Source organism: Amblyraja radiata, chromosome 6, assembly GCF_010909765.2.
Source record: "Amblyraja radiata isolate CabotCenter1 chromosome 6, sAmbRad1.1.pri, whole genome shotgun sequence".
NCBI classification, from domain to species: Eukaryota; Metazoa; Chordata; class Chondrichthyes; order Rajiformes; family Rajidae; genus Amblyraja; species Amblyraja radiata.
The window spans coordinates 47658806-47681312 of NC_045961.1; the positions used below are offsets into that span (position 1 = coordinate 47658806).

Below are 22507 nucleotides of genomic sequence, written 5' to 3' on the forward strand. Positions count from 1 at the left end.
GGTGATTAAGCATTCCCACTTCTCACTTTACACCAGAAAGGAGGTTTGATAAAGTAGCAGAATTGGTTGGACATTGCCCTGAGGAATTTATTAGAACACAAATTGGGCCAAAGGGCCTGTTTTCACACTATATGACTCTATAACAGGAACAGGCCATTCTGCCCTTCAAGGTAGTTCCACCTTACATTAAGATCATGACCAATCTCCCACCTCAGCACCATTATACAGAGCTACCACCATGTTTTGATGCTTTAAATATCAGAAATGTATGAATCTCAGTTTTGAACAACAACATCATCTAAATGAATGGAGTAGTCTTTGATACAGCAGCCCGATGTAATAGTACCAGATGAAAATGCATGCTTAAGGATACATGCTGAACTGGAAGCAACTCAGAGATTTACTAAAGTAAATGAAGATCAATAAATGATTTCAGATTTCCAGCATCTGCAAAGTGCCAGAGAGTCAGAAATCCTAAGTGTGGCTCAGTTTTTCTCTCCACCTAATAAAAGTGACCTAATAAAAGTATCTACACCCATTTCTATATTGCACTGATACCCAAAATAGGTGTATTCCCTAACACGGCAGGATTAAACAGGCTAGGCTTGTAGCTACTTGAGTTCAGAAGAGCAAGAGACTTGATTGAAACATGATCACAAGTAGTCTGGGTAGGTGTATGTTTCCTCTCAGAATCTAGAGCAAGTGTGGTAAATGGTATTAGTATGGATGGGTATTTAATAAAGGGCTGAAGGGCTGGTTTCTATGCTGTTCAACTATAACATGCGCCACTTTAAAAATCAGAGGTAATTTATTTAAGACAGATAGAGTGAAAAGAAATTGAGGGTCTCGAGTCTTCAAAGGTTTATTTATTAGTCACCTACACCAATTGGTGTAGTGAAATGCTTGTTGCCAATGCAGCACATAAAAAAAGAATACAAACATGACAATAAGAAAGAAATTTAAACATTAAAAAAAAACCATCCCCCCACAATGGTTTCCATTATGAGGGAAGGCACTAAGTCCAGTCCCATCCCCATGTCCACCCATAGTCGGGCCTATTGAGGCCTCCACAGTCGCTGCTACGGAGGCCCGATGTTCCAGGCCGTTCTCGCCGGGTGATGTAGCTCCGGCGTCGGGAGAATCCTCTCAGCGGCATGGGACACCTGGAACGGCCGCCTCCTTACTCGAGACCGCGGCTTCCGAAGACGACAGGACGCGCTAGATGGAGCTCCACAACTGGCGATCTCGACGAGAGATCCCAGGCTCCCAATGTTAAAGTCAGCGCCGCGGCTGGCCGCTCCGCAGACCCGCAGCTCCGCGATGTTTTTCGTCCGTCTCAGCTCACCGGAGTTCCAGCACAGCGACCCGGGCAAGGCATCGCCCGCTCCGCTCCGCTATAGCGCTCCAGCGCTGTGCCGTTGCCGAAGCCGAGGCTCTGGGCGGTCCCCTCAGGAAACGCCGCTCCAGGCCCGTTGGTAGGCCGCGAGGACGGGTCGAAGATGCAGCCCGGAGAAAAGCTGCCTCTCCGACCAGGTAGGTACCCTGAAAAGTTTTTTCCCTCTTCCCTTCCCCCCCCCCCCCCCCACATAAAAAAGACTAGAACTCCAGTACAAAAATACTAACTAACTAAAAATAAAAAAAAGATGAAAAAACGGACAGCTGCAGGCTGGGCAGCCATACCATACAGGACGGCGCCCCCTATCCTTTCCCATATCACTTTGAGGAAGAGTCTTTGAAAATGGGTTTATGCCAGTGATAGATATTGATAAGAAAAAAGGCAAAAGCTTATTAAGGATAGACCCGAATCAGAACCTAGATCTGCATTTAATTCATATACTTGCATCACTGCTCTGCCAGTGGACTCAAGTCCAACGATGCAATGGACGGTCTGATGCATAGACCTTGACCAATCTTGGATTTGTGCTTTTGAGTTGAAAACCACTTGCAGAACCGTTCAAACCAAAAACATGAAGTTGGGATTAACCAACATAGCCCCTTTTTGACCAGCTTGGAGATGATGGGTTGAATGTGTTTCAAAGTGTTGCAAAGTTTCATGATTGTACCCCATTATAAGTTGTCAAAGCATGGCACAATCTCTTGTCTGAACAATATATTACTCTGTGCAACTGGTCAGACTAAGTTTCTAAAGGCAATGCAGTAAAGAATTTAGTTTAGAGAATAAGCATGGAAACAGACCTATCGGCCGACCGAGTCCATGCTGACCACTGATCATCCACCGATGTTTGTTTTATGTCACCCCACATGCTCATTGCCTCCAGTGTGTAGGATGACAATTAAAAAAAGCAGAAGCCAATTAACCTACAAAAGAAAACTTATTTTGTTTGTGGGAAGAAACCAGAGCACCCAGAGGAAACCCACGCATTCACAGGTAGTACGAGCAAACTGCACAGACAAAATTGAATCACTGGCCTCTGTTCAGTTTACTTTATTATCACGTGCTGAGGTACAGTGAAAACCTTTTGGTGCGTGCTAACCAGTCAGCAGAAAGACAATGCACAATTACAATAGAGCCATTCACTGTGCAGCAGCAACTCTACCATGCCACCCTGTATACTTGTTCATTCATTTCTGTCCTCCGTAAACAATTACTTACTTAGATGTATTAATCCTCAAACCAAGTCAGATCAAATGAGGAAAACACAGAAGCCATTCCAACTTATATTACCTACTTTGCCATAAAACGATACCAAAATGTTGAACATACAAACATTGTTGATTAAATCAGGAATTTAACTGATATTTGATTCAGAGAACGAGTATTAAAAAGAATAAACACTTACAGGTGCCTTCTTATCAATAGGTTTTATGACAAACTTTTTGTCATTAAACGATATATTTCTTATTTCACTCCAAGGAAATCCTATTTTTGGTGTCAATCTGTTGAGTAAAACATTACAAATTACATTAAAGGAAAAGCATATTCAGACTTGTTTTTACTCTGTGGAAGAGAGGTCTCTTATTCCTTAGTATTTTTTTCCACAAGGTTACCATTTGGATTTAAGAGCAATGCTTATATACATTTCCTTCAAATGTTTTACATTTATTTTTCAATGCAATTCAAAGTTTCATAATATAATTCTACAAATAAACATCTATAGATCTTTGGCAATAGAAAGGATCCATGAATTAAGGTGACTGGGAAGAGCTGTCCTCAGCATTCTCATTAATCGGAAAAGATGATAAGAGGTAATCAAATAAAAAGACAGCTAAAATTATATGTGCAGTACAAACTACTTAGAAAAGTTATTAACCCTACATCCAAATTTTCAGTAAAAGAAAATGCATATAACTATGAACGGGCACCTCGCACGTTTGATTTATGCATTTTTCAAATAACATGCTTATCCCATTAATACCAAAGCTTATTTTATGCACTCGAATTTTCAGAATAACACGCCTAAATTCACCGCCCGCAACGTAATCGCGTACATTTAATTTACACATTTTTGAATTATGTGCAGCTTTTCATGCGCATAAAATGCAGGGTGCATGTATTTATTCCAGATGCAACAATTTTGTCACGTTATTGAAAAATTTATGGTCTTACTTATCGTCATGTTCATAGATGTTAAGTCCAAGAGCATCTACACCAAGCCACAACTCTGTTCCCTTTTTGTTCTTGATTTCAAAGTAATTCACACCATACATTTCAAGATCTTGAGCAATCTTGAGATATTCCATCATTGAATCTTCCCTGTAAAGTTAAAATAGTTCTATAATAGTGTCAATCCGGAAACTACGCATGGCACAGATAGCTCATTAATATAATCAATTGACCAATAGGGTTGATGCAATCCTAATTCATCCAGTCCAAGTGATCTTATGATAGACATAGTTCCTATTATTTTGGCTACAGACTGGACATTTTCTCAAATCTATTTTACAAATTTTTTGAATACAAACTTACTGAATATTGCTAACTATCTTGATAGGGTTGTTTTAGTTCTCAAAGTGAATGCTAAAGGATAGATCAGGTGGGTATTTATTGAAGAATGTGTTAAGGAACACAAGAAAATAGGAGCAGGATTAGGCCATCCTGTTCCTCAATCCAGTTCAATATGATGATGGCTAATTTACGAGATCACCAACTCTTCTTCTGTGCCAGTTCCCCATAAACCCCATTTTTTTCATTATCTATATCCATTTGAAATAATCTGGCCTCTTCAGCCCTCCGTGACTGAGAATTCCAGATTTACTACCTTAAGAAATGTCCACGCATCTCAATTTTAAATTGCCCACCCTTCATTCTGTGGTGATGTTTTTTGTTCATGGTCCTCCAAAAAAAAACTCAATTCAAACCCTGAGTTAATATCCTTGTTTACTTTTTAATAATTTGTTCCACCTCACCATCGGACTAATTTACCGACTCCCACATTCTACATCTTCTCAGTAGTGTGTTGCTCAGTGCATTTGTTCACTGCAGCAGATAACACATTTTCTGGCTTTTACTGCTACTGGCCTTTTTCTGAATCCCAAAATACCTCTTAAACATTTCACTTAAGCATATTCATATTTTTTAAATTTCCATTCCTTAATTTAAAAGTTTTTCATTTTTATTTAAATATTTGGATCATTCTTTGAGGCCTATATAATGGGCCATCTTATAAACATAGTGCAAGCATCCCTCTTTTGAGGGATGATGAAAGATATTTAGTCTAATATTTAGATATTAGAGAAAGAAGATACAACTATATTTAGTTTCATCTTTCAGTGTTGTACGATAGCAGTTGCTATTGCAGAATAACAGAAGATGCAAACATTACATAAAGAGTTCAATGCATAAATGGCATATTCCAAATAAAAAGCATATCTTATAGGTCAGGTTTTCATAATATGGATCAACGGATTATATTCCATACTCCAATTCAAACAAATGAAAAGCAAACAACTAGGTACAGGAAAAATTCGTTTTTGAATACAGTTCAGTAAAATTCTTAGTATACATACAGTGCCCTCCATAATGTTTAGGACAAAGACCCATCATTTATTTATTTGTCTCTGTCCACAATTTGAGATTTGTAATAGAAAAAATCACATGTGGTTAAAGTGCACATTGTCATTTTTATACATTTTGGTTTCACCATGTAGAAATTACAGCTGTGTTTATACACAGTCCCCCCATTTCAGGGCACAATAATGTTTGGGACACAGCAATGTAATGTAAATGAAAGTAGTCATGTTTCGTTTTTTGTTGCATATCCTTTGCATGCAATTACTGCTTGAAGTCTGCGATTCATGGGCATCACCAGTTGCTGGGTGTCTTCTCTGGTGATGCTCTGCCCGGCCTGTATGGCAGCCATCTTTAGCTTGTGCTTGTTTGGGGGGCTAATCCCCTTCAATTTTCTCTTCAACATATAAAAGGCATGCTCAATTGGGTTCAGATCAGGTGATTGACGGCCACTCAAGAATTGACCATTTTTTAGCTTTGAAAAACTCCTTGGTTGCTTTAGCAGTATGTTTGGGATCATTGTCTTGCTGTAGAATGAACCACCAGCCAATGAGTTTTGAGACATTTGTTTGAACTTGAGCAGATAGGATGTGTCTATACATTTCAGAATTAATTATGCTACTACAATCAGCAGTTGTATCATCAATTAAGATAATTGAGCCAGTACCTTCAGCAGCCGTACATTCCCAGGCCAAAACACCAGGACTATGTCTAAACACAGCTATAATTTCTACGTGATGAAACCAAAATGTATAAAAATACCCTTTAATAAAACCGGACAATGTGCACTTTAACCATGTGATTTTTTCTATTACAAATCTCAAATTGTGGAATAGACAAATAAAAAAATTATAGGTCTTTGTCCCAAACATTATGGAGGGCACTGTAGGCACAATCATACTCTAGTACATGAGTGTAAGAATAGTAGATTACACTGAGACAGCATACGAGTCGCCATATTTTGGGCGCCGTTTTGTATGACACGTCCAAAGTTGTTAAAAATGTAGAGCTTTAGCTTGGTCAAAAAACATATGCAAAGGACATTACCTCAGCATTCCTCGATGTTCTTCATGCCATGTCTGTATCCTGTCTTCCCACTGTTCTTTTGTCAACTTATGTTGTTCCAAAACACTGACAAAGAACACACAGTACAAACATGAAAGGCATCAGAGACTACTTTTAAAGAAGATTAAACTTTTCTCATTAATATATTAATTTTGCATCAAAAAATGTTTCCATCATCTCAGGCATCTGAGCAAGTAATATTAATTCCATGTATTGAAACAGGCTCAACAAGTGTCAGCTTGATCCATTAAAGTACTTTTCAACATCTGTTTAACTGCTGGAATGCAAAATCTTTTTTTAAATCCAACTATAGGTTTTATATTTCTTTCAGAGCAATCTTAAAAACAGCAAATACATTTCAGAACAAACAGACCAAGGATTTAATACCACGATGTTGAACAAGGTGATAATATCCTGAAAGAAATGGGAATTAAGAATGCAAACAGTCAAAGACATGATGGTACTTTCAAGCAAAACGTCTGAAAATTTGAAGGCTGATAACTTAGGATGAGTTTTGTTTTATATTTTCAACTAGTCTTATCAGAGTAGCATAATGTTTGAGGAGGAAAAAGACTTCCTATTTCACATTACACCTTCAAATATAGTTCATATTTTACTATTTCAAAAAGGATGTAGAGTGGCAAATATTCTACAAAAAAGTGTTGATTGCTCTATAGACCAGGAGGGGGTACAAAGAAAGCTGGTGAAGGTAATTCAAAGTAAAAAATAAACAAAGTTGTGGGGAGATCAAAAATCTGAATTCATTTTCCATTCACTATAATTCAAGCCACTAAAACAAACCAAATGCAAACATTTGGATTTTATAATTCCTCAGTTCAGTTTTAAATGCTGAAATGTTTGCCTCAAGCCTGATGGTACCTTCAGCCCAGTCAAAAAACTTTGAGTTCACAATGCATTTCAGAACTTGACCTATCGGAAAGTTGATTTTCTTGAGAACTTGGTTTGAAAAATAAAATCTTTATAAATTACAATGAGTTTGAATGTGCATTGATGGTAGATAGACTACAAGAATAAGGCAGAGAGAAGTCTGGGTCTTGGAAGGTATTGGGAAAATGATTCCCGATACCTGTCACTGTGTTATGACTCAATGCCACGAGTTCCCGCTTTTTAACAGGATCGTTTAAAATAAACTTATGATGAAGAATCTTGATTAGGTAATTGGACAAAATCCTCCATTATCACTATTGTGGATGGTAGGAGAATTGGGCGTGCATATCTCTGAAGATCTCTCCTGGTCCGAGAACACTGATGCAATTATAAAGAAAGCACACCAGAGCCTCTACTTCCTGAGAAGATACGGAGAGTCGGCATGACAAGGAGGACTCTCTCGAACTTCTACAGGTGCACAGTAGAGAGCATGCCTACTGGTTGCATCCTGGCTTGGTTCGGCAACTTGAGCGCCCAGGAGCGGAAAAGACTGCAAAAAGTTGTAAACACTGCCCAGTCCATCATCGGCTCTGACCTCCCTACCATCGAGGGGATCTATCACAGTCGCTGCCTCATAAAGGCTGCCAGCATCATCAAGGATTCACACCATCCTGGCCACTCACTCATCTCCCCACTGCCTTCACGTAGAAGGTACAGGAGCCTGAAATCTGTAACATCCAGGTTCAGGAATAGCCACTTCCCCACAGCCATCAGGCTATTAAACTCAACTCAATCAAAACTCTGAACATTAATAGCCCATTATTTATGTGTGTGTATTTGTGTGTGTGTGTGTATATATATATATATATATATATATATAAATGAAATCAATAGTATATGGTCACACTGATCTGTTCTGTATTTATTTATTTATGCCTACTATATTCTGTTGTGCTGTTGTATCTGGGACACATGACAATAAACTCTCTTGAATCTTAAGTTGATTTGCCTTTCTTAAGCAAACACACTGCAGTACCTGGGAAGAAGGGGTTAATAGCCAGATTAAACGCTAAATCAAGTCCCTTACTCAGGGCACTAATTAAACGCACAAATATTCTGGGGACCCAAATCACAATCCATCTTGAACACTTCTTCTCGACTTTCAACACTCATGGGCTGGGGATTGACAGGAGTCAGTGAAAATATTGCACTTGTTCAAGGCGTCTTTGAGCACTTCCTTGAATCTTTTCCATTGTACACCTGCATTCTCATCCAAAAGAGTTCTTCAAATACTTTTCCGCAGGTGGACCAAAGCTGTGCTGAAGATGGTCAATTTCTGCCTTTACTGAGAGATGGCACCCGAGATGTAGCAAGTGGCCCATCATTTCTAGCACCCTGAACTTTTCTGGTCAAAGGGCAGCTTGATCATGGGACCCTATGATCCCATGAGACCTTTGCATGGTGAATGTCAAGTGCTGGGCCCTTTCACATGGCCTGGGCAGAGTGGATGTGGAGATGTTTCCAGTAGTGGGAGCATCTAGGACCTGACGGAACATCCTCAAAATAAAAGAATGACCCTTTAAAATGGAGATGAGAAGGAATTTATTTAGCTAGTGTGGCAAATCTGTGGAATTCATTGCCACAGATGGCTGTGGAGACAGTCATTTAGTATTTTTAAAGTAGAGATTTATGGGTTCTTGATTAGTAAGAATGTCAAAAGTCAAGGGAAGAGGGCAGGAGAAAGGGATTGAGAGGGGAAAAATAGATCAGCCATGATCAAATAGCAGAGCAGACTCAATGGGCCGAATGGCCTAATTCTGATCCTATGTCTTATGGTCATACTATTGTTGTCATCATCGAGCAAGTCAATGACAAGTTGCCACTCTGTCTCCGAACATGTGCAAACAAGCATTGGCAGCACATTGCAGTCTTGCCAGTGAAATTGGGTAATAAGTCAATGGCGACTTTGTGAAGTTTCCCCTTACTACCGCAGATTTGTCCCATTCCAGAACTATCCTACCCAATACCCATGAGACTTATGCAAATTCCATATGACCCAGATAACATATTATACCCAAAGAATTATGAAGATCGTTTGTTTCTTTTTACATGTTTTGCTGCTTTTATGGTGCATTTTAAATATCAATTAATACATCCATATCAATTAAATTGCATTAATTGTATTCATCACATGAAATATCATATTAAGTCATATTTATATCAATTAATATATCCCAACAAAAGTCAAATTTAAATGATACATATTTGGGTTTGATGATTTTTCCCACCGCAAATATAGATCATCTTCCATCTAATCTACCATCATCCCTCCAGAAAGCTTTTACCACTTTCTTTTGAAAATAATGCTGATGGTAGTTAAGATACTTTGCACACATGATCTGCTATTCCAGCTATTAAACAGCATCAGGTCAACACATGCCTTTAGAGATTATGGTCTAATCTTTGCACCACTCCAAGACTTAGCAATAATAAAACATCTGAATGGATTGAACGATGCAAAGAATCACTGACATTTCAAACTATAGCCAGCAGTTTCAACACAGCAGAGTTAGGTGATCTGTGGTGCAGTGAACCATATGTCTTTCCAACAGACCAGTTAATAAAAACTTCCAAGATGCTGATACTCGGGAAAGAGAAATGGGGAAAAAATAAACTAAAGGAAAATCTAAAGGTTAACTGTTGGACACAAATCATGCTTAAGATTTTTTTTGCCATACAATGTCCCACAATATTACTCTTGCCAATACATTGGTGTCCTAATTGCAAAGTTAATGGTAAAAGATGCCAACCTTTGTTTTTGACCTTGTGAACCCCTGCCAAAAGAAGGAGGCTTTTGAAGGAATTTCAAAAAGATCTTTTGCTACCAAGAGATCAATGTGTATTTGAAATACAATCTATTCAATATAAAAATATCAATTGACTGACAAGTGAAACAACGTTTGCATTCGACGCACATTAGTCATTGCTCAGAACACTTCTGCCTGTAGTGACACAAATAAAGAAATACATGTTTATTGGCATCTGTTGAAAAATATTGATCCTGGCACTGAATAAAAGTAACAGGATCCAAAAACGTGCAATAAATGTTTGCACAGAAGTCTAAGCCAAGCTGTGGGGATTCAGGGTGAACCCAAGAAGAAGAAAAAAGACCTGAAGGCGAGGATAACTCAAGTGATTGATTATTTCTTAAGGTACTAATTGGACAGCAGAGAGGCACAGCGATAAAGATGCTGCCTCACAGCACCATAGACCCGGGTTCGATCCTGACTACAGGCGCTACTTGTACGTTCTCCCTGTGACTGCATGGGGTTTTCCCCGGGTGGTCCGATATTCTCCTACATTCCAAGGACATGCAGGTTTGTATGTTAATTTGGCTTCTGTTAATTGTCTCTAGCTTATAGTATGCAACTTTAGTGTACGGCGATCGCTGGTTGGCGAGGACTCGGTGGGCATAGAGCCGGTTTCTGTGCTGCATCTCTAAACTAATGTAACTGGCTGAAAGAGTCCAAGGATGTAAAGCACATTTAAAAGTTGATTCTTCCCACCCTTTTGTTAGGAATTATGACAAATTAGAAACTATTGTATACTTCAGGGCAAACTTAAAATAATCTGAATTCAAAAATGCAACGTCTTATGAAGATTTTATTTTTCAAACCAACTTTCCAAACATTGAAATTTGCATTATGAAACTATTGCAAAGTTGATTTTCTTGGAAACTTGGTTTGAAAAATAAAATCTTCATATAAGACATTAAATGTGCATTAATGATAGAGAGACTAAGAATAAGAGAGTGTTCAGGGTCTTGGAAAGAGGATTCCATTAAACACAAACCCATCGCTTCTACATTACGACTCAATGCCACAAGTCTCCTCATTTCCACAGGATCATCTTTTAAAATAAACTTTTATGAGGAGAAAACAAATCTTGATTAGGTAATTGGACAACATCCTCCATTATCATTATTGTGAATGGTAGGAGAATTAAGTTGTCATGCCTTTATTAAAAAACTAATTACTGTGAAACGCCAAAAAGTCTCCACAATTTAAAAAAATCTGCCCCTTTCTTCCCAAGTTAATCTGAGAGACATCAGGATATAGCTGGATGATAATAAACTTGGCGGTTAGAGTGGAAAAGAGAAACAATCTGCTCCAACACACTGATGTAATTTTCCAAACTGGTTGCACTCAGATTTATGAAGCAGCCATGGCCAGACTATTGCACCAAAGGCCACCAAACTACGGCTTTAGACTAAGTAGGGGAGGTGTGATCCAATAGAGGTGTACAAAATCATGAGAGGAATACATCGGGTGGATGCACAGCGTCTCTTGCCTAGAGTTGGGGAATAGAGAACCAGAGGTCATAGGTTTAAGGTGACATGGGTGGAGGTGGAAGAAGAGATTTAACAAGAACCTGAAGTGTAACTTTTTCACAAAAAGGGTAATGGGTGTATGGAACGAGCTGCCGGAGTAGGTAGAAGCACGTATAATCGCAACGTTTAAGAAATATTTAGAAAGGTACATGGATAGGACAGGTTTAGAGGGCTATAGAAAAATAGGTGCAGGAGTAGGCCACTCGAGCCAGCACACCATTCAATATGATCATGGCTGATCATCTAAAATCAGAACCCCGTTCCAGCTTTTTCCCCATATCCCTTGATTCCTTTAACTCGAAGAGCTAATCCTAACTCTCTCTTGAAAAAATCCAGTGAACTGGCCTCCACTGCCTTCTGTGGCAGAGAATTCCCCAGATTCACAACTCTCGGGGTGAAAACATTTTTCCTCATCTCAGTCCTAAATGGCCCACCCCTCATTCTTAAACTGTGACCCTGGTTCTGGAGTCCCCCAACATGGGGAACATTTTTCCTACATCTAGCCTGTCCAATCCTTTAAGAATTATATATTGTTCTATAAGAGCACCTCTCATCCTTCTAAACTCCAGTGAATACAAGTCCAGTCAACCCATTCTTTCATCATATGTCAGTCCCGCCATCCCAGGAATTAACCTGGTGAACCTACGCTGCACTCCATCAGTAGCAATGATGTCCTTCCTCAAATTAGGAGACCACAATTGCACACAATACTCCAGGTGTAGTCTTACTAAGGGCCTGTACAACTGCAGTAGGACCTCCTTGCTCCTAAACTCAAATCCTATCGCAATGAAGGCCAACATGCCATTAGCTTTCTTCACTGCCTTCTGTGCCTGCATGCTTACTTTCAGTGACTGATGTATAAGCGCACCCAGGTCTTGTTGCATCTCCCTTTTTCCTAATCTGACACCATTCAGATAATAATCTGCCTTCCTGATTCGTGCCACCAAAGTGAATAACCTCACATTTATCCACATTATACTGCATCTGCCATGCATCTGCCCACTCACCCAACCTATCCAAGTCACCCTGCAGCCTCATAGCATCCTCCTCGCAGCTCACACTGCCACCCAGCTTTGTGTCATCTGCAAACTTCCCTCGCCTAAATCATTAATATATATTGTAAATAACTGGGTTCCAAGCACCGAGCCTTGTGGCACCCCACTAGTCACTGCCTGCCAGGACCCATTAATTCCTACTCTTTGTTCCTGTCTGCCAACCAGTTCTCTATCCATGTCAATACCCTACCCCCAATACCACGTGCTCTAATTTTGCACACTAATCTCTTGTCAAAGGCTTTTTGAAAGTCAAGATACACCACATCCACTGGCTCTCCCTTATCCATTCTACTTGTTACATCCTCAAAAAATTCCAGATGTCACGCATGATCTCCCCCTCATGAATCCATGCTGACTTTGGCCGATGTTTCCAAGTGCGCTGTTATAACATCTTTAATAATCGACTCAAGCATCTTCCCCACGACCGATATAAGGCTAACTGGTCTATAATTTCTCGCTTTCTCTCTCCCTCCTTCCTTTAAAAGTGGAGTTACATTGGATCAGTTCCTGTGGACTGGAGGGTAGGCAGAGTCGAGAGAACATTGGAAAATGATCACCAATGCATCCACAATTTCTAGGGCCACCTCCTTGAGTACTCTGGGATGCAGATCATCAGGCCCTGGGGATTTATCTGCCTTCAGTCCCAACAGTCCTAACACCACTTCCTGAATAATGTGGATTCCCTTCAGTTCCGCCCTCCCACTAGATCCTCGGTCCACTAGTATTTCTAGGAGATTGTTTGAGTTTTCCTTAGTGAAGACAGAACCAAAGTACTCGTTTAACTGTTCTGCCATTTCCTTATTTCCCATTATAAATTCACCCGTCTCTGAATGCAAGGGACCTACATTTGGCTTCACTAATCTTTTCCTTTTTATATATCTAAAGAAGCTTTTATAGTCAGTTTTTATATTCCCCGCTAGCTTTCTTTCATTTTTTCCCCCCCCTTAATTAACCCCTTTGTCTGTTGAGTTCTAAATTTCTCCATTCTTTGCCATTGCATCTCCACCAACAACCCTTTAAGCATACTTTGCCAGTCTATCCTAGCCAATTCCTGTCTCATACCTGCAAAGTCTCCTTTCCTTAAATTCAGGACACTAGCCTCTGAACACCTCCTCCTCCTTTCTGTCTATCCTTCCTGAATATTGGATACCCCCTGCATGTTTAGTTCCCACCCTTGGTCACCATGTCTTGGTAATTCCAACTATATCATATTCCTTAACTACTAACTGCACATTCAATTCATCCACCTTATTACGAATGCTCGTCGCATTAAGGCACAACGCCTTCAGGTTTGTTTCTCTTATCTCCCTTCTAGCTTTTGCTTCTATCCTCCTTTTATTCGCCAAACACAAGCATGTGGGACTAGTGTAGATGGGACAGGTTGGCTGATGTGGGCAAATTGGGCCGAAGGGCCAGTTTTCACACTGCATGATTAGACATCTTAAATTGACAAAACCCAGTTAAAAATAAAAATCCTTCCCTAATTGCATTTATCTTTTGATATCCACCAGCTACATGAAAATGTGTGCAACACAAAACTATGTGCAGCTAGAAAGTTGATTGTTTTTATATATAGCAGTTGCTTAAGACAAAATGCATGCATAGAACCACAATGCTACTTACCGCTGGGGAAGGAGGCGGTCACTGGCCAAATAACCCGATTTATGGACCTCTTTGTTGAAATCTGCATATTTGGCCTGCACAGCATACGAAGCAAGCAGGACTGCCGTTTCTGGTGGACAGTAGATTTCATCATTAAGAATACCTTCCTTTACTTGCAAGAAGAACAGACGCTGTGTAATATCTTGGATCAGTTCCTCAGACACATCTTCTGGAAAAAACTTTGACCTAAATTTAAATTGTAGTGGATTCTCTTTTCTTACATCCTGCTGTGTAACCTAGAATATGTGCGGATGGAAAAAAGAAAATGATTTCTTCAGCTTTAACAGCTAGAACCAACAATACAATTTCACACTTTAGTGAAGCTTATGCAAAATACATTTGTTGGACCCCATAAAGTTCAAGAAATCTTGCCTGTATATTATTCCAATGCTTATACTTCACGCATGAAACCTACAATGATGTCCCAGCTGACTTATCAGGCCAGGGATGACATGAACAGCTGTTCAATCTCTAGTTTAGGATAAAAAGCAACACACTTTGCTATAAGAAAGAACTGCAGATGCTGGTTTAAATCGAAGGTAGACACACAATGCTGGAGTAACTCAGTAGTCAGTAGTCTGAAGAAGGGTCTCGACCCGAAAAATCGCCCATTCCTTTTCTCCAGAGATGCTGTCTCACCCGCTGAATTACTCCAGCATTTTGTGTCACACTTTGCTACAATAGATGGGGAATTTTCCTTTTTCATAAGAGGAATAGATCAGTTAAATGCACTGTCTTTTGTTCAGAGTAGGGAAAACCAGAGGATATATGTTAAGGTGAGAGGGGTAATCCTTTTTTTTTTTTTAAGCGAAGGGTGAAGGGTGTATAGAGGTAGCTACTATCGCGACATTTAAACAGCATTTGGATAGATACACGGATAGGGTAGATTTAGAGGGATATGGGTGAAACACATGCAGGTGAGACTAGTAGATGGGGCATGTTGGTCAGGATGGGCCGAAGGGCCTGTTTCCAAGCTGTTTGACTATATAAAAAAAGGATAGTCATGAGAAAATATACAAAACAGTGCCATCATGTGTTCACATTTCACTTGAAAAATATAGATGGAGGAAGGCAAGGAACAGCCAGAGCTACTTGATCATAGTATGTGATCCTACCCAGAGGCTTGGCTCTGAAGTTAAATCAATCCCAAAATAATTTCCTCAGCTGCATGCAAAGTTGATCACTTGCATGCAAAGGAGGCCACAGTGTCTGGGCCATAAGCCATGAGGCCCTTTGGAGGGTAGGGAACAGAGCGATCTGTTAGCGAAAGACACACGATGCCCAGTATGGTACAAATCTGGCACTTCATTTTGAAACAAGTCTAAAAAAGGTTGTACACTAAGATCTCTGCCCGTCACAAGATTTTATTGTTTGACCAAAGAGAGTTAGATGTAGCTCTTAGGGCTAACAGAATCAAGGGATATGGGGAAAAAGCAGGAACGGGGTACTGATTTTGGATGATCAGCCATGATCATATTGAATGGTGCTGGCTCGAAGGGTCGAATGGCCTACTCCTGCACCTATTTTTTTCTATGAAATTAATTCTGGCATTCTAGATCCAATTCATAGCAAGCAGCCAGTCTTTAATTTGATAAACTTACTGAGAATTACTAATAATGGGAACTAGAATAGTGTCATACTGATGCAATAAGTGTCTTGTCCAATCAATCACTAAGCGGTAGCACAGAGAAAGCTTTACTTGGGTTGTGAATTCTGGATACTGATAAATATATATCTAGAATAGAAAAGTTTCACCCCTTCCTTTGAGAACATTTTGGGAAAAGTTAAACATTTCTTATTGAAGATGGTTTCTCCATTACTTGGCTTCCTTCAGCAGCCTTCACCCTATAAACATACTATTTGTTTATGCCATGATTTAGTATTTCACACCAACCACAAAACACCCACCATCCCATAACCATGGAGCACAAAAATTACAAGTTTGCTCTCATTGAGCCACTTCTATTCACATTTAAAAGTTTGAGTTATCATAAAAGCATGCAGGAATAGAGCAGTCCTGACATCTCATTTAATCTAGAGAAGATCTGGCAACATTTCTTACAATGACCTCTGCATTTTTTTATTTATTTCAAAGCTAAAATCCATTCTGGAAGCCCTATAATTCAATTCAATTATTTTTATTTTTCCGGGGGGGGGGGGGGGGGGGGGGGGGGAGCAATGGCAAAACCAAATAGCCTACCCTGACTCAGGGCCACATATATAAGCATTTACAATAATGAATAGAAGTAAATAAAAATAGAATTAAGATAGTAATACATTTTGAAAAAGGCAGCATAATGTTCCAGCATAAACTCAATGAAACCTTTCTAAATCAAGTTTTAGTATGATGCAATAAGTGTTTTTAGTATGTATATAACCAATGAACAGGGTCTTAAAAGACTTAAAACATATACAGCTTATTGCATACAAGCAAAGTTAAATTTAGAAAGATTAAAATTATTCAGTATTGTTTATATTGAACAGTTTTATAATTCAGACAAAACCTCTAAAATTTAAACAAATTAGTTTGGTGCCAAAATGGAAGCTGGAATATAGAAGGGGCGTTGATTTCAGTTAAAAGGGCAGGCATACTAGCAAAGTAGTAGTTGGACTCTGGTTTAGGTACTTTAGTTGCTCAATTGGTGGTTTTCCATTTAAGGAGAAAGCTTATTGTCCAATGACAAGAAGATTTCCAACCTCAACATTTGTGATATCAGTAATTCACCCTACATCTCAGAAGAATATTTTAACCAATGGTAAAAACAAGGTCCTGTGAGAATATGTCAACAGGTTCCAAAATACTAGCCATTTAGCAAATAACACAGCTGTTAATTCTCAAGTTCACTTCAATTTTAAGGTTTAACTTCAGAACTTGCACTTTGCATCAACCTCGACAAGGTACAGCAGAGTGGGGCTGATCCAAATAATGCTTCAGCAATAGGAGGCAGAGGGTGGTGATAGTGACTATTTATCTGATTGTAAGTCGATGACCACTGATGCTGTCACTCGCATGTTCGAACCTCTTGAACTTGAGCTCAGGACAAACCAAGTGACAGATGTTCAGCAAATTTGGCATTCCACGCTGTTATTGGACTCTGGAATAAGGAGGCACATGCACAAGGTTACAAACTCAAAGGTCAGTACCGGTCCCTTAGTCTGCAGCATCTCTGGAGGAAATGGATAGGAGACGTTTAGAAGGGGTTTAGAAGGATGTTTCTGGAGTTTAGAAGGATGAGAGGCAATCTCATTGAAACATATAAGATTGTTAGCAAATTAAATCTTGCTAGTTAATGCCCAATCAATCCACTTTCAATCATCAGCCAAGTGATGGAAGCTCCATTCCTTCTGCAGTTGTACAGAGCCCTAGTGAGACCACACCTGGAGTATTGTGTCCAGTTTTGGTTCCCTAATTTGAGGAAGGACATTCTTGCTATTGAGGGAGTGCAGCGTAGGTTTACAAGGTTAATTCCCGGGATGGCGGGACTGTCATATGCTGAGAGAATGGAGCAGCTGGGCTTGTACACTCTGGAGTTTAGAAGGATGAGAGGGTTTCTCATTGAAACATATAAGACTGTTAAGGGTTTGGACACATTAGAGGAAGGAAACATGTTCCCGCTGTTGGAGGAGTCCAGAACCAGGGGCCACAGTTTAAGAATGAGTAAGCCATTTAGAACGGAGACAAGGAAACACTTTTTCTCACAGAGAGTGGTGAGTCTGTGGAATTCTCTGCCCCACAGGGCGGTGGAGGCAGGTTCTCTGGATGATTTCAAGAGAGAGCTAGATAGGTCTCTTAAAAATAGCGGCATCAGGGGATATGGGGAGAAGACAGGAACAGGGTACTGATTGTGGATGATCAGCCATGATCACATTGAATGGTGGTGCTGGCTCAAAGGGCCAAATGGCCTCCTCCTGCACCTATTGTCTATTGTTTCGGGTCAGGACTCTTCTTCAGAGTTTTACTGTACATTGAAATGTGCACTGCAATTGCAAAAACAGTTGTGCGACCAAATTAGAACATGTACAGCAGAAGAACAGGTCCTTCGACCCACAATGTCTGTGCTGAACAGGATGCCAAAACCAAGTCTCATCTGCCTTATCAATTCTTTCCACATTAAAAATATATATTTTTTACAATACCTTTTTGTTCAACTTCAGCCACGTTGTATAACCTTTACTGTCTACGTACTGTAGGCCGAAGAACCACACTTCCCTTAGTCCTACAGTCTTTACAACCTGAAAGAAGAAAATCCATTAATATAGTTGCATTACTAATTAAACAGTTACGTTTTATTTTAAAACAAAGTAAAAGGTTAGCTAACATCCAGAAAGCACTCATTTTGTTTCACAGCACGGGATTTTTTATAACCATATAACATATAACAATTACAGCACGGAAACAGGCCATCTCGGCCCTACAAGTCCGTGCCGAACAACTTTTTTCCCTTAGTCCCACCTGCCTGCACTCATACCATAACCCTCCATTCCCTTCTCATCCATATGCCTATCCAATTTATTTTTAAATGATACCAACGAACCTGCCGCCACCACTTCCACTGGAAGCTCATTCCACACCGCTACCACTCTCTGAATAAAGAAGTTCCCCCTCATGTTACCCCTAAACCTCTGTCCCTTAATTCTGAAGTCATGTCCTCTTGTTTGAATCTTCCCTATTCTCAAAGGGAAAAGCTTGATCACATCAACTCTGTCTATCCCTCTCATCATTTTAAAGACCTCTATCAAGTCCCCCCTTAACCTTCTGCGCTCCAGAGAATAAAGACCTCTTATTTAACCTATCTCTGTAACTTAGTTGTTGAAACCCAGGCAACATTCTAGTAAACCTCCTCTGTACTCTCTCTATTTTGTTGACATCCTTCCTATAATTGGGCGACCAAAATTGTACACCATACTCCAGATTTGGTCTCACCAATGCCTTGTACAATTTTAACATTACATCCCAGCTTCTATACTCAATGCTCTGATTTATAAAGGCTAGCACACCAAAAGCTTTCTTTACCACCCTATCTATATGAGATTCCACCTTCAAGGAACTATGCACGGTTATTCCCAGATCCCTCTGTTCAACTGTATTCTTCAATTCCCTACCATTTATCATGTACGTCCTATTTTGATTTGTCCTGCCAAGGTGTAACACCTCACATTTATCAGCATTAAACTCCATCTGCCATCTTTCAGCCCATTTTTCCAAATGGCCTAATCACTCTGTAGACTTTGGAAATCCTCTTCATTATCCACAACACCCCCTATCTTGGTATCATCTGCATACTTACTAATCCAATTTACCACCCCTTCATCCAGATCATTGATGTACATGACAAACAACAAAGGACCCAACACAGATCCCTGAGGCACCCCACTAGTCACCTGCCTCCAACCCGACAAACAGCCATCTACCATTACCCTCTGGCTTCTCCCATTCAGCCACTGCTGAATCCATCTTGCTATTCCTGCATTTATACCCAACAGTTTAACCTTCTTAACCAACCTTCCATGAGGAACCTTGTCAAAGGCCTTACTAAAGTCCATATAGGCAACATCCACTGCTTTACCCTCGTCAATTTCCCTAGTAACCTCTTCAAAAAATTCAAGAAGATTAGTCAAACATGACCTTCCAGGCACAAATCCATGTTGACTGTTCCTAATCAGACCCTGTTTATCCAGATGCTTATATATATTATCTCTAAGTATCTTTTCCATTAATTTGCCCACCACTGAAGTCAAACTAACAGGTCTATAATTGCTAGGTTTACTCTTAGAACCCTTTTTAAACAATGGAACAACATGCGCAGTACGCCAATCCTGGGGGACTATTCCCGTTTCTAATGACATTTGAAATATTTCTGTCATAGCCCCGGCTATTTCTACACTAACTTCCCTCAATGTCCTAGGGAATATCCTGTCAGGTCCTGGAGACTTATCCACTTTTATATTTTTCAAAAGTGTCCGTACGTCTTTTACTTTGAAACTCATAGTATCCATAACTACTCTACTCGTTTCCCTTACCTCACATAATTCAATATCCTTCTCCTTGGTGAATACTGAAGAAAAGAAATTGTTCAATATCTCCCCCATCTCTTTTGGCTCTGCAGATAGCTGCCCACTCAGTTTCTCCAATGGACCAATTTTATCCCTCGTTATCCTTTTGCTATTAATATAGCTGTAGAAACCCTTTGGATTTACTTTCACCTTACTTGCCAAAGCAACCTCATATCTTCTTTTAGCTTTTCTAATTTCTTTCTTAAGATTCTTTTTACATTCCTTATACTCCACAAGCACCTCATTTACTTCATGCTGCCTATAATTATTGTAGATCTCCCTCTTTTTCCGAACAAGATGTCCAATTTCCCTTGAAAACCAGGGCTCTTTCCAATTTTTACTGTTTCCTTTCAACCGAACAGGAACATAAAGATTCTGTACTCTTAAAATTTCCCCTTTAAATGTCCACCATTTCTCTTCTACATCTTTCCCATAAAACAAAATGTCCCAGTCCACTCCTTTTAAATCATCTCGCATCTCATCAAAGTTAGCCTTTCTCCAATCAAAAATCTCAACCCTAGGTCCAGTTCTGACCTTCTCCATAATTATATTGAAACTAATGGTATTGTGATCACTGGACCCGAAGTGCTCCCCAACGCATACCTCCGCCACCTGTCCCGTCTCATTTCCTAACAGGAGGTCCAGCACTGCCCCTCCTCTAGTAGGTACCTCTATGTATTGCTGCAAAAAACTATCCTGCACACATTTTACAAACTCCAAACCATCCAGCCCATTTACAGAATGTGTTTCCCAGTCTATGTGTGGAAAGTTGAAATCTCCCACAATCACTACCTTGTGCTTACTAATAATATCTGCTATCTCCTTACATATTTGCTCTTCCAATTCTCGTTCCCCATTTGGAGGTCTATAATACACCCCTATAAGTGTTGCTACACCTTTCCCACTTCTCAGTTCCACCCAAATAGCCTCCCTAGATGAGCCCTCCAATCTATCCTGCCAAAGCACTGCTGTAATATCTTCCCTGACTAGCAATGCAACACCTCCACCTCTTGCCCCTCCAATTCTATCACACCTGAAGCAACGAAATCCTGGAATATTTAGTTTCCAATCACAGCCCTCCTGCAACCATGTTTCACTGATCGCCACAACATCATACTTCCAGGTGTTTATCCAGACTCTAAGCTCATCCACCTTTCTTACCATGCTCCTAGCATTAAAATATGCACATTTAAGAAACCCCCCGTCTCTTCTTCTCTGTTTATTTCCTTTTTTTTCTTTCTCCTCTTGTGTCCGAGTGCTTCCCTTTTCTGCTTCCTGCCTCCCATTCTGTCTACTAGCTTTCTCTATTTGAGTCCCTCGCCCCAACCATTCTAGTTTAAAGTCTCCCCAGTGACCTTTGCAAATTTCCCCGCCAGGATATTGGTCCCCCTCGGGTTCAAGTGCAACCCATCCTTTCTGTACAGGTCCCACCTTCCCCAAAAGAAGTCCCAATGATCCAGAAACTTGAATCCCTGCCCTCTGCACCAGTCTTTCAGCCACGCATTTATCCTCCACCTCGCTCCATTCCTACTCTCACTGTCGCGTGGTACAGGCAGTAAGCCAAGTTCTTAAACAAATCTCAGATATTCACTGAAAAAGCAAAAACAAAAACTGCAGATGCTGAAAATAGACAATAGACAATAGGTGCAGGAGTAGGCCATTCGGCCCTTCGAACCAGCACCGCCATTCAATGTGATCATGGCTGATCATCCCCAATCAGTAGCCTGTTCCTGCCTTCTCCCCATATCCCCTGACTCCACTATCTTTAAGAGCCCTATCTAGCTCTCTCTTAACAGTATCCAGAGAACCGGCCTCCACCCCCTTCTGAGGCAGAGAATTCCACAGACTCACAACTTAGAGTAAATAAGTGTTTCCTCATCTCCGTTCTAAATGACTTACCCCTTATTCTTAAACTGTGGCCCCTAGTTCTGGACTCCCCCAACATCGAGAACACGTTTCCTGCCTCTAGCGTGTCCAAACCCTTAATAATGTTATATGTTTCAATAAGATGCCCTCTCATCCTTCTAAATTCCAGTATACCAGCCCAGCCGCTCCATTCTCTCAGCATATGACAGTCCCGCCATCCCGGGAATTAACCTTGCAAACCTATGCTGCACTCCCTCAATAGCAAGAATGTCCTTCCTCAAATTAGGGGACCGAAACTGCACACAATACTCCAGGTGCGGTCCCACTAGGACCCTGTACAACTGCAGAAGGACCTCTTTGTTCCTATACTCAACTCCTCTTGTTATGAAGGCCAACATGCCATTCGCTTTCATCACTGCCTGCTGTACCTGCACGCTTAAAAGTTGAAGTTAAATATAGAAAATATTGGAAATGTACTGAGCCAGCAGCATCCCAGGAGAAATCAATGCTGAACCATTAACCCCAACAATGGATGCAGCCCGACTCACTCAGTATTTC

General features: G+C 40.2%; 1 protein-coding gene across 2 annotated transcripts in view; it reads right to left on the bottom strand.

The window, feature by feature from the left end:
• rdx (radixin) overlaps positions 1-22507 on the bottom strand; it is an 88804-nt gene that overhangs the window by 16490 nt on the left and 49807 nt on the right. For both annotated transcript variants that reach the window (XM_033022714.1, XM_033022713.1), the window contains exons 4-8: positions 18167-18262; positions 13991-14265; positions 6017-6100; positions 3569-3715; positions 2802-2898 (exon numbers count right to left, since the gene is read on the bottom strand). In XM_033022714.1, the coding sequence (XP_032878605.1) occupies positions 2802-2898; positions 3569-3715; positions 6017-6100; positions 13991-14265; positions 18167-18262 (699 nt within the window). The remainder of the gene's footprint in view (positions 1-2801; positions 2899-3568; positions 3716-6016; positions 6101-13990; positions 14266-18166; positions 18263-22507) is intronic.